Source organism: Limanda limanda, chromosome 8 (assembly GCF_963576545.1).
Source record: "Limanda limanda chromosome 8, fLimLim1.1, whole genome shotgun sequence".
In the NCBI taxonomy this organism is placed as follows: domain Eukaryota; kingdom Metazoa; phylum Chordata; class Actinopteri; order Pleuronectiformes; family Pleuronectidae; genus Limanda; species Limanda limanda.
Window position 1 is genome coordinate 1,591,263 of NC_083643.1, and position 13,427 is coordinate 1,604,689.

Below are 13,427 nucleotides of genomic sequence, written 5' to 3' on the forward strand. Positions count from 1 at the left end.
TTACCTTTTTTTTTTTAATAAACTCTAAATGTAAACGTCATATACATTTATAAAGATTGTGCACAAACCTGTTAGAGCTGCGGTTAAACCATGAATCTATTTCCAGTTCTGTAACTTTCAGTTTAAACATCACTTCTCTCAATGGCTTCACACTCAGTTACCAGGTGTTTTTGTAATGGAACAAAAAACTGTTCCTGTTGAGTTGATCCTTCATCAATGATTTAATTTGGGTGAATTATTCTCTGCAGCTAATCGAGCTTTTCCAGTTTGTTCTTTCAATAAATAACAATAGAGATATGCATATTTCACAGCAGGAATAATAGAAACCTGTAAAACACTAGCAGTTATTCTCTGGAGGTGTAAATGCAGTTGTTTCCCTTGGCTGCTCGACTGTTGAGTTTCATGTTTTCATTTCCAGTTCCAACTCATGCTTTGACAGTGCATGTTCTCCTGAGGGTTGAAAGGACTTCCTGCCTGATCACTGGTTTCCTGCTGGTTGAGGTGAGGTGGGCAGACCTCACCTCCACCCTCAGCTGATGCATCCACAGACCTGATGCTTCATCACAATGCAACACACCCAGCTCGGTGCACTCACACTCTCATGCCCTTAAAAGGAGCTTTTTTCCACTGCCTGTCTCTGCAGAGTCCTGGGTGCCTGCGTGCTGGCTCCCGTGCGCCCTCTACTGGTGGAACATGGGACAGCGGGACAATGAAGAAACAGATCCAGGGCATGACACTGCACCGAGCTCCGGGACATGTCCCCGTGTCCCCGTGTCCGTCTGTGTTCAGGATGCGTGTCTCTGGTGGAAGCAGGTCACTGAACATCCTCTTTATTCTCTGGAAAACTATGAGCAAAAGACCAGAATAAACTAAATAACACAACTATATGATTTATATTTTCTTTTATTCATTTTACATTCAATGAGAGTTAAAGTACTTGACATTATTCTTCCTTATTAAATATTACTTAAATAATTTTTTTGACAAGAGCCATTAATTGTGAACAGAAGCTCAGGTTTACTATTAGTACTAATAATTATAATGCACCTGTATGTCTGTGATCCCAGGACATCTCTGAATAAACCATTTTATATCACTTCTACTTCTATGAAGACTACTACTAATAACACAAATATTTAATATAACAGTAAGAACGATAATCATAATAATAATAATAGTAACTTGCCCCGCCTCTTTACATCGTGGACCATTCACTGAAGATTCGGCTCCTCTGATTGGCGGACGTCGCTGTCGTCACCCGGAAGTTGACGCTGTGTTGTCAGTAGAAACCGGAAGTTAGCCGAGCTGCTGTCATTTAAAAGGTCAGAAACACTCGCACACAAACTTCCTGAGATCCCTGTTTGAAGTTGATCCTTTGATCTTTATTCATGTCTTTGATTTGTGTTTATCTGAAGAGTTTTATCTTCATCCGGGTCCGTTAGCTCGCTCGTTAGCTAGCTCGTTAGCTTAGCTAGCACCCATCCAGCTCCATGTTATTGAATCACAGAGACATGATTCAAACTGGTGGATCGGTTCCTACTGAACATCTGTATTCAACACAGATGTTCAGCAGCTGTTTCATTACATCCTGATTGTTCAGGTTCCAGTTGTGCTGAGTCATCCTGCAGCTGCTCACTTCATGTGACAGGGACACACAAAACACTAAGTCATGTTTACATCTGTTGTCCCCAGTGACAGCTTTAACAAGGCAAACCTGAAATATAATAAACACATCTGTGGAGAATCCATGTGCATTATAATTGATATCATCCAAACTATTAACTGTTCAACAAACCCATGATTTAAACACTGCACTTGAATAATTCATGATTAGAATGAATTCAAGAAATCAAACAATATTCAGATACAGATATATACAAAACCACAAATACACATGTAAGCTTTTACAAGGCCAAACACTCCCTGAAATCCAATCAAGTGTATCAACGCTCAAACACTTATTAATATGCAATGTATCTGTATCTGTAATAACTCCACCAAACCAGCACCCTGGAATATTTGCACCAGCACCGTAATAAGAATATTTGAATATTTGCACTACTGCACAAATTGAACTATTGTTGCTCTATTTCTCTCTTTATCTGCAAAGATATATATTTAGATATATACATTTTATTTTCTATTTTAAATTTTTGATATTCTATTTTATTATTTTTTATTCTATTTTATACTATTTCTATTTTTATTTTATTTTTAATACTTGGGTCACAGAGAGCCTGTGACCCAAGTATTTCATTGACAGTGACTGCTTCATGTTATCTCTGTGCATTTGGCAATAAAAAATCTTGAATCTTGAATCTATATCTCTTAACATGTCAACAGATTATTACCCAGGAAAACTGAAAATGTTGAAAAAGGTCCTAATGTTATAGAAAGTGAAAAATAGATTCCTGGATACGTCTTTTGATTCAAATCCACACAAAATGTAAAATGCACCAACCGCCTGCAACATTTCATGGAAATTGGTGGAAAATTTAAAACAAACTAGAATGTGAAATGCTCACAATGTAGGAATGATAACAAATTCCAGTTAAAATTCATTTATTTCAATTTAAATAAATTAAATTGAAATAAATGATGGTTCCTCCACTACAGAATCAACCTGTCAACTATGTCAAAATTCACCTTTTGTCGTGTACCAACTTTTTCAAACATTTTTTATGCTGCCATCAGAGAACTTCTTATTTGTAACATATGGTTGAATAAAGCGATGATGTCATACATTGTACCAGTCCACAGCTTCTGAAGGACAACTGTGTTTGTTTTGATGTCAAATGAAGAACATCTTTTTTTTTTTTTTTTTTACAAACATTTTTATTGATTTCACATTTGCAGTGGACAATACAATCAAAGACAGTTTCATTTCCATTTTGTATATCCCTATGCCCATCCCACCCATCCCAGAGATCTTCAAACATTTTAACAACAGTATAATATACCAGAACGGTTTTAGATAACATAATGAAGAACATCTTAATCATAGTTTTGTCTCATTTGATCTAAAGTGCAGCTGGTTACATTTTATCAGGGCAACGTAAAATAAAATGATTATAATTAATAATTAATATTTTCTCTAATTAATGTACATGAACATAATGTGTGTTCTGCTCCACCTGTGTGTTGGACTCCAGGGACCATGGGGAACACGGAGAGCCTGGTGGTCCAGAAGAGGATGGCCCGCTTCCGCCCTGAGGAGCGGCCCGTGGTGGAGGGGGTGTTCGACCGGCTCGTGGGGGGGGCAGGGGGTCCGGCAGGAGCAGGGAAGACCCTCACACTGGAGATGCTGCAGGTCCGTCTTCCAGAGCAGTTTTTATATCTAGTCTAGGGACAGGAATCGGCAGGGACCTCCCGATACGATACTATCACGATACTTAGGTGGCGATACGATATGTATTGCGATTCGATATTACGATTTCCTGGGATTTCTTTTGGTTATTTTTTTTTTTTTAAATACTGGACCATGGAAAAATGTTGAATTATACCTTCAAATACAACACAGTCAAATTCACTTAGAGCTTTACCAGTTTTATTTCAAATATTAACATTAACTTAATGACTGCTGGGCAGCCAATAGAGAAAATAAATAAAAATGTTCCCTGTTATTGTAAAGCCCCTGTCAACTGCACACAAACTGACAGATTAAGAAATGTAAGCCACTGAGGCTTCTTTTAAACAATAAATAAAAGGTAAATTAAATAGAATGAATAAAAGTTTACTTAAAATATAAACTTTGAAATAAACAAAAAGTAGGATATTGTTGTTTGCATGTAGGCGATGCAAAGCTAGTGCTTGGGTGTGTTTAGATTCTTGTGCAAAAACAAGAGCTGGTCAACATGCTCTGGGGCGATGCTGCTCCCCCCATATATCCCCCCCCGTATAAACCAATAAATATGTTTTTAAAAAAAAATCCCAAATCGATTTGGGAGGCAGCATGGCGATTTAAAATCGTTATTCACAAGAATCGCGATTTGTAACTGAATCGATTTTTCCCCCCACCCCTAATCTAGTCTAGGCGTCTTTCTGAGCGTAAACTCAGATCTCAGTGTGAGATTTAAACGGACAAACTACTAAATTCACTTTTAGACCCTAAATCCATTTACTTTTAAATCTCCAGTTATTATTGTCTCTAATTTATTCATGTTCCAGCTACAGATCAGTTATTCTACCCACAGTGCTTTGCAGTTTGTGTTTAATCACTTCCTCCCTCTGACTCTCCCAGTCCTCGATGGGCAGCCTGGCCCCAGACTCCATGATACGGAGGCTCTACCGGTGCTTGTGTGGCGTGGACCCGGGTCTGGCATCGCCTGGGAAGACGAGCCCCCCCGCTGCGTCGGGGGTGGGCCGGGAGCAGGTGGTCATGTTCCTGGCCGACGCCCTGAGGGGAACGGCGGAGGAACGGGCTCCTATCGTCATGGCGATGTCCCGTCGTGGAGCCGAGGCCGCCGTCACACGTGAGCAGGTCGCAGAGGTGAGAGGAGGCGGGGTTTGTAATCTGGTCACGCCCCTCAGGTCTCACTCCATCCGTCCCTTCTCACGTCTCGCTTCATTCGTCCCTTCTCACGTCTCACTCCATCCTTCCCTTCTCACGTCTCACTCCATCCGTCCCTTCTCACGTCTCGCTTCATTCGTCCCTTCTCAAGTCTCACGTCTCACTCCATCCTTCCCTTCTCAAGTCTCACTCCATCCTTCCCTTCTCACGTCTCATTCCATCCTTCCCTTCTCACGTCTCACTCCATCCTTCCCTTCTCACGTCTCACTCCATCCGTCCCTTCTCACGTCTCACTCCATCCTTCCCTTCTCAAGTCTCACGTCTCACTCCATCCGTCCCTTCTCACGTCTCACTCCATCCGTCCCTTCTCACGTCTCACTCCATCCTTCCCTTCTCACGTCTCACTCCATCCTTCCCTTCTCACGTCTCACTCCATCCGTCCCTTGTCACGTCTCACTCCATCCGTCCCTTCTCACGTCTCACTCCATCCTTCCCTTCTCACGTCTCACTCGATCCGTCCCTTCTCACGTCTCACTCCATCCGTCCCTTCTCACGTCTCACTCCATCCTTCCCTTCTCATGTCTCACTCCATCCTTCCCTGCTCACGTCTCACTCCATCCTTCCCTTCTCACGTCTCACTCGATCCGTCCCTTCTCACGTCTCACTCCATCCTTCCCTTCTCACTCCATCCTTCCCTTCTCACGTCTCACTCCATCCTTCCCTTCTCACTCCATCCTTCCCTTCTCACGTCTCACTCCATCCTTCCCTTCTCACGTCTCACTCCATCCTTCCCTTCTCACGTCTCGCTCCATCCTTCCCTTCTCACTCCATCCTTCCCTTCTCACGTCTCACTCCATCCTTCCCTTCTCACGTCTCACTCCATCCTTCCCTTCTCACGTCTCACTTCATCCGTCCCTTCTCACGTCTCGCTTCATTCGTCCCTTCTCACGTCTCACTCCATCCGTCCCTTCTCACGTCTCACTCCATCCTTCCCTTCTCACGTCTCAGTCCATCCTTCCCTTCTCACGTCTCACTCCATCCTTCCCTTCTCACGTCTCACTCCATCCTTCCCTTCTCACGTCTCACTCCATCCGTCCCTTCTCACGTCTCACTCCATTCTTCCCTTCTCTCGTCTCACTCCATCCATCCCTTCTCACGTCTCAGTCCATCCGTCCCTTCTCACGTCTCACTCGATCCGTCCCTTCTCAAGTCTCACGTCTCACTCGATCCGTCCCTTCTCACGTCTCACTCCATCCGTCCCTTCTCACGTCTCACTCCATTCTTCCCTTCTCTCGTCTCACTCCATCCATCCCTTCTCACGTCTCAGTCCATCCGTCCCTTCTCACGTCTCACTCCATCCTTCCCTTCTCAAGTCTCACGTCTCACTCGATCCGTCCCTTCTCACGTCTCACTCCATCCTTCCCTTCTCACGTCTCACTCCATCCGTCCCTTCTCACGTCTCACTCCATCCGTCCCTTCTCACGTTTCACTCCATCCTTCCCTTCTCACGTTTCACTCCATCCTTCCCTTCTCAAGTCTCACTCCATTCTTCCCTTCTCACGTCTCACTCCATCCTTCCCTTCTCAAGTCTCACGTCTCACTCCATCCTTCCCTTCTCACGTCTCACTCCATCCGTCCCTTCTCACGTCTCACTCCATCCGTCCCTTCTCACGTTTCACTCCATCCGTCCCTTCTCACGTTTCACTCCATCCTTCCCTTCTCACGTTTCACTCCATCTGTCCCTTCTCACGTCTCACTCCATCCGTCCCTTCTCACGTTTCACTCCATCCTTCCCTTCTCACTCATCCTTCCCTTCTCACGTCTCACTCCATCCTTCCCTTCTCACGTCTCACTCCATCCTTCCCTTCTCACGTCTCACTCCATCCTTCCCTTCTCACGTCTCACTTCATCCGTCCCTTCTCATGTCTCACTCGATCCTTCCCTTCTCACGTCTCACTCCATCCTTCCCTTCTCACGTCTCACTCCATCCGTCCCTTCTCATGTCTCACTCCATCCTTCCCTTCTCACGTCTCACTCCATCCTTCCCTTCTCACGTCTCACTCCATCCGTCCCTTCTCATGTCTCACTCCATTCTTCCTTCTCACGTCTCACTCCATCCTTCCCTTCTCACGTCTCACTCCATCCTTCCCTTCTCATGTCTCACTCCATCCTTCCCTTCTCACGTCTCACTCCATCCTTCCCTTCTCACGTCTCACTCCATCCGTCCCTTCTCATGTCTCACTCCATTCTTCCTTCTCACGTCTCACTCGATCCTTCCCTTCTCACGTCTCACTCCATCCTTCCCTTCTCACGTCTCACTCCATCCGTCCCTTCTCATGTCTCACTCCATCCTTCCCTTCTCACGTCTCACTCCATCCTTCCCTTCTCACGTCTCACTCCATCCGTCCCTTCTCATGTCTCACTCCATCCTTCCCTTCTCACGTCTCACTCCATCCTTCCCTTCTCACGTCTCACTCCATCCGTCCCTTCTCATGTCTCACTCCATCCTTCCCTTCTCACGCCTCACTCCATCCTTCCCTTCTCACGTCTCACTCGATCCGTCCCTTCTCACGTCTCACTCCATCCGTCCCTTCTCACGTCTCACTCCATCCTTCCCTTCTCACGTCTCACTCCATCCTTCCCTTCTCACGTCTCACTCCATCCGTCCCTTCTCACGTCTCACTCCATTCTTCCCTTCTCACGTCTCACTCCATCCTTCCCTTCTCACGTCTCACTCCATCCTTCCCTTCTCACGTCTCACTCCATCCGTCCCTTCTCACGTCTCACTCCATTCTTCCCTTCTCACGTCTCACTTCATCCGTCCCTTCTCACGTCTCACTCCATTCTTCCCTTCTCACGTCTCACTCCATCCGTCCCTTCTCACGTCTCACTCCATCCGTCCCTTCTCACGTCTAACTCCATCCGTCCCTTCTCACGTCTCACTCCATTCTTCCCTTCTCACGTCTCACTCCATCCTTCCCTTCTCAAGTCTCACGTCTCACTCGATCCTTCCCTTCTCACGTCTCACTCCATCCTTCCCTTCTCACGTCTCACTCCATCCTTCCCTTCTCACGTCTCACTCCATCCGTCCCTTCTCACGTCTCACTCCATCCTTCCCTTCTCAAGTCTCACGTCTCACTCCATCCTTCCCTTCTCAAGTCTCACGTCTCACTCCATCCTTCCCTTCTCACATCTCACTCCATCCTTCCCTTCTCAAGTCTCACGTCTCACTCCATCCGTCCCTTCTCACGTCTCACTCCATTCTTCCCTTCTCACGTCTCACTTCATCCGTCCCTTCTCACGTCTCGCTTCATTCGTCCCTTCTCACGTCTCACTCCATCCGTCCCTTCTCACGTTTCACTCCATCCTTCCCTTCTCACGTCTCACTCCATTCTTCCCTTCTCACGTCTCACTCCATCCTTCCCTTCTCAAGTCTCACGTCTCACTCCATCCTTCCCTTCTCAAGTCTCATGTCTCACTCCATCCTTCCCTTCTCACGTCTCACTCCATCCTTCCCTTCTCAAGTCTCACGTCTCACTCCATCCTTCCCTTCTCACGTCTCACTCCATCCTTCCCTTCTCAAGTCTCACGTCTCACTCCATCCTTCCCTTCTCAAGTCTCACGTCTCACTCCATCCTTCCCTTCTCACGTCTCACTCGATCCTTCCCTTCTCATGTCTCACTCGATCCGTCCCTTCTCACGTCTCACTCCATCCGTCCCTTCTCACGTCTAACTCCATCCTTCCCTTCTCAAGTCTCACGTCTCACTCCATCCTTCCCTTCTCACGTCTCACTCCATCCTTCCCTTCTCAAGTCTCACGTCTCACTCCATCCTTCCCTTCTCACGTCTCACTCCATCCGATCCTTCTCACGTCTCACTCCATCCTTCCCTTCTCACGTCTCACTCCATCCGATCCTTCTCACGTCTCACTCCATCCGTCCCTTCTCATGTCTCACTCCATTCTTCCTTCTCACGTCTCACTCCATCCTTCCCTTCTCACGCCTCACTCCATCCTTCCCTTCTCACGTCTCACTCCATCCGTCCCTTCTCATGTCTCACTCCATCCTTCCCTTCTCACGCCTCACTCCATCTGTCCCTTCTCACGCCGGACTCTGACCCTCTTTCTCGTCCCCACAGTTCCTGCAGGACCTCATCTCAGCTGTAGTTCAGATTCTGGTCCACAGGGGGCGCCTGCAGGGCTGGAAGCCGGAGAGAATGGGTGCCGCCTCCTTGGGGGTGGAGCTTCTGGCAGAGCAGATGTGTTCTGAACTCAAACCTGCAGGTAAACGAGTGAGTTCAGTGTCTGTGACCTGAAGGAAAACGAGACTGAAGCTGGTTCTGCTCCTCAGAGGAAGGAGGCTGTGATGTGTCCTGTCTGGAGGACTGGATCTTCAGGGTCTCCCAGGTCTCCTTGTACCTGGAGATGCTGGTAGCTGAAGGACTGAACGTGTCTCTGAGTGGACGGCCGGCCCCCCCCCTCCTCCCCCTCTGCAGGGACACACCCTGGAAAGACCTCAAGTGTCTCCTGGACCTTCCCACCATCATGTTCCTGACCCCACAGGTGAGAACACACAGGGTTACACTCTCACGTGTGGGATTCTTCATTACTTCACTTATTGTTTATTATTTATTTGACCAAAGTTTTGGTGAAACTTCTACAAAGTTATCTATTTACAAATGTAAAGTTTGGTGACCTGACTTGAACTCAACCAGAAAACACATTTTACTTTAAAATCCTAAGCTTCATTGGTATTTATTACAATTTGCAGACGCTGTCATTGTTCTGCTTACTTGAATCCTTTCTCAACTGTATTCACCCTTCCAGTTGCCGGACAGCTACAGCGCCCCCTGGAGGCTTGTGTTCTCCACCCAGCTGCACGGGGAGAGCTTCACCCGGATGGTGAGCGGCCTGACGCAGCACGGCCCGACGCTGCTGCTGGTCAGAGACTCCAAGGGCCACGCCTTCGGGGGCTTCGCCTCCCACAGGTGGGAGGTCAAGCCTCAGTTCCAGGGTGAGAGTCACTCACTCTCTCTCTCACTCACTCACTCACTCACTCACTCACTCACTCACTGGACAAGCTAAGGAGCAGCTTCAGCCACAGACTCATTCATATCATCAGTACTATTACCATCATCTTGCCACTGCACCTTATCTACCTATTTATCTTGTGTTTCTGTTTTTATTCTTTCTACCTCAATATTTTTTATTTTTATTCTATTGTATTGTATTTTATTGTATTCAAATATACCGGCTGCTATGACGACTTAATTTCCCTTCGGGGATGAATAAAGTAATCTATCTATCTATCTATCTATCTGTCTATCTGTCTATCTGTCTATCTGTCTATCTGTCTATCCATCTATCTATCTATCTATCTATCTATCTATCTATCTATCTATCTATCTATCTATCTATCTATCTATCTATCTATCTATCTATCTATCTATCTATCTATCTATCTATCTATCTATCTATCTATCTATCTATCTATCTATCTATCTATCTATCTATCTATCTATCTATCTATCAATCACTCCCTCACTCCCTCACTCCCTCACTCACTCACTCACTCACTCACTCACTCACTCACTCACTCACTCACTCACTCACTCACTCACTCACTCACTCACTCACTCACTCCCTCCCTCCCTCCCTCCCTCACTCACTCACTCGTTCACTCTCATGTTGAACCAGACGAGCTCTGACTAACTGACTGGTGGAGGAAGTAATACTCCGTGTTTGACTTCTTCTTCTTCTTGTCTCAGATCTCCATGATTTGTTTATGTGTGCTTGTGTGTGCAGGTGACTCCAGATGCTTCCTGTTCACTGTGCACCCCCGACTCAGAGTCTACACAGCAACAGGATACAACCAACACTTCATGTATCTCAACCAGAATCAGCAGACCATGCCCAACGGACTGGTGAGGACGCACTGGTTTAACACAGGAAAGATTTTATTCTGCCTGGTATTATCAGACAGATCTGTAATGTGATGAATCAATATTGTTTTCAGTCGTGATCTGGTTGTGTTAATATACAAGATTTCTAATTTATGGCACATAACTCTGACTTTTTGTGTTATTGAAGCATTACAGTGTAAAGTACTTAACTTCTTAGGGTGGTCATGGTTAAGGTCATTTTTAAATTAAACTGCAGTTTTTCAGTTAAATTCCTACTTTAGAATACAATAAATAGACTTTGATAAGACTATATTTATATTTATATCTACGATAATATGTACAGTAACATATCATCAAATTCGCTTCTTCCTTCTGTACATGTGCCTTCACCAGGGGATGGGGGGGCAGCATGGCTACTTTGGCCTGTGGCTGGAGCGTGACTTCGGCCGCGGTCACAGCCGTGCACGCCCCACGTGCACGACGTACGGCAGCCCGCAGCTCTCTGGAGAGGAGGACTTCACCGTGGACTCAGTGGAGGTGTGGGCCGTCGGGAAACCCCCGGAGCCAGAGGAGGTCAGAGGAAATGTTCACTTCTTCTTTTTAAACCTTCATATTCATAAATCCCTCCCAGTGACACCCGGTGGCCGGAGGCGCTGTGCTCTCAGGTTGTGTGTCCGTCTCATTCCTGTGAACACAACGTCTCAACAACACCTCAGTGGAGTTTGGTGCAAACGTTGGGTTGAGTCGAGGATGAACTGTTTAGATTTGGGAGGTCAAAGATCAAAGTGACCTCATATTATTGTGAATTTAATATGTAGGGAACACCGGTCAATATATCAATCAATCAACTTTTATTTGTATAGTCCATATTCACAAATCACAGATTGTCTCATAGGGCTTTAACATGGTGAGACATCCTCTGTCCTTAACCCTCAACAAGAGTCAGGACAAACTACTAAAAACCTTTTTAACAGGTGAAGACACGTAGAAACCTCAGAGAGACACATGTGAGGATCCGTCTCCCAGGACGGACACAAGGGACACAGATGTGTAGAGGAGAACATCATCAGGAGAAAGGTTTCAGCAGCAATGATGAGGGGAAACATGTTGAAGGAGAACTTCAATACTATATGTGAAGCAGTCCTGCTGCATCATAGTCTCTGGTCAGCAGCAAGATCAGGATCCAGCATCAAGACCAGATCCACTACAGTCCACAGTCTATATGTTTACATGATCGACTGTCTCCTAGAGAGAATGATTGTTTATCCCTTCTGTCGTGTGTCTCAGGATGAGGAGGTGGACGGGAAGAAGAAGAAGAGCATCCTGGACGTGGACCCGGAGCTCCAGGCCATGATGGAGATGTCGGGGAAGACGCTGCACAGTCAGGGCCTCCGGGAGCCGGAGGAGGAGGAGGAGCACTGAGGGTCCACGGGCCCCTGGTTCACCTGCTGCTCACACCTGATGGGATTCCATCATTTCACAGAACTGGATCAAATCACATCAGACTTAAAGACGTTCTGCAAGATGCTGCTGGCTCCACAAGACACTCTCACAATGTAAACCAGGCTAAGCTAAGCTAAGCTAAGCTAAGCTAGGTCCGATCTGACGGCTGAAAGGCTCCGGTGTGCAGGCGCCAGACGATCATCAGCGTGGACGTGTTTTATTTCACCTGCACTGTGTCTGATAGAAGAAAACTGAATATTTCTCTATATATATAATCTATCTGTCAGAAAAGTGGGAGGGGCCGCAGTCAACCAGAAAGCACAGAATCCAGATCATAACCTGAAGATCGAAATTAAAGAGTGAGATTATGGATTATACATTTCCATGATTTGTGTGCGTGTGCGCTTGAGTGGTGAGTGAGTGTGTGTGTGTGTGTGTGTGTGTGTGTGTGTGTGTGCGCACTCTGTTGATAGCAGTAGAATAATAAAAACAATTACAGAGATATGTATTTACTGTATTATACATCTGTCACTACTGATAGAATATTATGGGTTGAGAAAGTACATCAACAAATTGATTATAGTATTATAATTGCACAGATTTAACATATTTATGATGTGTACTGTATTTGTGCATATGTATAAGCAAATTAAATATATATACATACATATGTAAATGTACACACGCACACACACATATATAGTGGAAGTAATGGTGTGTAGATCTGGTGTTGTGATACGAAACTGCAATATCATAACATTATACTGGTGTTAATATGTGTGTGTCTGGTTGTGTGTGTGTGTGTGTGTCAACTTGTGTAGTTGTTTTAATTAAAGTCTGGAGCTTCTTCCTCTTCATCCCTGAACTGTGTTAGTTATTAACAACAAAGTAATTTAACTTTGTCCGACTTTTTTTTCCATCCTTCCTGTAAAACATCTACATAAACATGGACGTGTTCTCCTGCTGCGAGTGACAGGTAACCCTGTATTCACCCCCCCACCCCCACCCCCCACCACCCCCCCTGTGCTGCTATCATGCAAATTACTGAAACAAGTTATAAATGCAAATCTTTGCTATAATCTCACAGCCGTTCACAAAGAAGGATCCACAAAGAACCTTGATGGGAAATGACGAGCTAAATAAATAAAACACTGTAAACTTTCAACAATGGAAGACCAATGCACATGCATCATTATTTATATATTTTTAATTAATTGGTTTGATACAGATTCACATTTCCATAGTTCTGTGACCGCTCATGTTTAAAGTTTGCATTAAGTCAACGCTCACACATCATTTACTTTAATTCTCTGGCACCTGCTGCTCCACTCGTCCACGATGGAGAAGTTAACAGCAGATTTATGCAGAAATTACATAAACTGTTTTCCTCTAAGTTATGTGGAGGGGCGGGGCCTGACCCAGTGAAGAACCCAGTACATACTGGTGCAGGTCCAGGATCTTTTCTTTAACATTGTGAGATTGTTCTTCTTTCAACATGTTCCTTGATTTCCCAGAGATTAATGAAAGCTGATGTTCAGGGACTGATCTTTATGAGTGTGTGTCGTTTGGTGAA

The 13,427-nt window shown here is 45.5% G+C and overlaps 1 protein-coding gene across 1 annotated transcript; it reads left to right on the forward strand.

Moving 5' to 3' along the window:
• Window positions 1-1,266: 1,266 nt before the first annotated feature.
• meak7 (MTOR associated protein, eak-7 homolog) lies at window positions 1,267-12,711 on the forward strand. Its single transcript, XM_061077336.1, has 9 exons — window positions 1,267-1,322; window positions 3,153-3,310; window positions 4,241-4,489; window positions 8,648-8,792; window positions 8,860-9,071; window positions 9,336-9,522; window positions 10,314-10,432; window positions 10,805-10,984; window positions 11,699-12,711. Exons 2-9 carry the CDS (start codon window positions 3,158-3,160, stop codon window positions 11,831-11,833), a joined length of 1,380 nt encoding a protein of 459 aa, XP_060933319.1. The 5' UTR covers window positions 1,267-1,322; window positions 3,153-3,157; the 3' UTR covers window positions 11,834-12,711.
• Window positions 12,712-13,427: the final 716 nt, after the last annotated feature.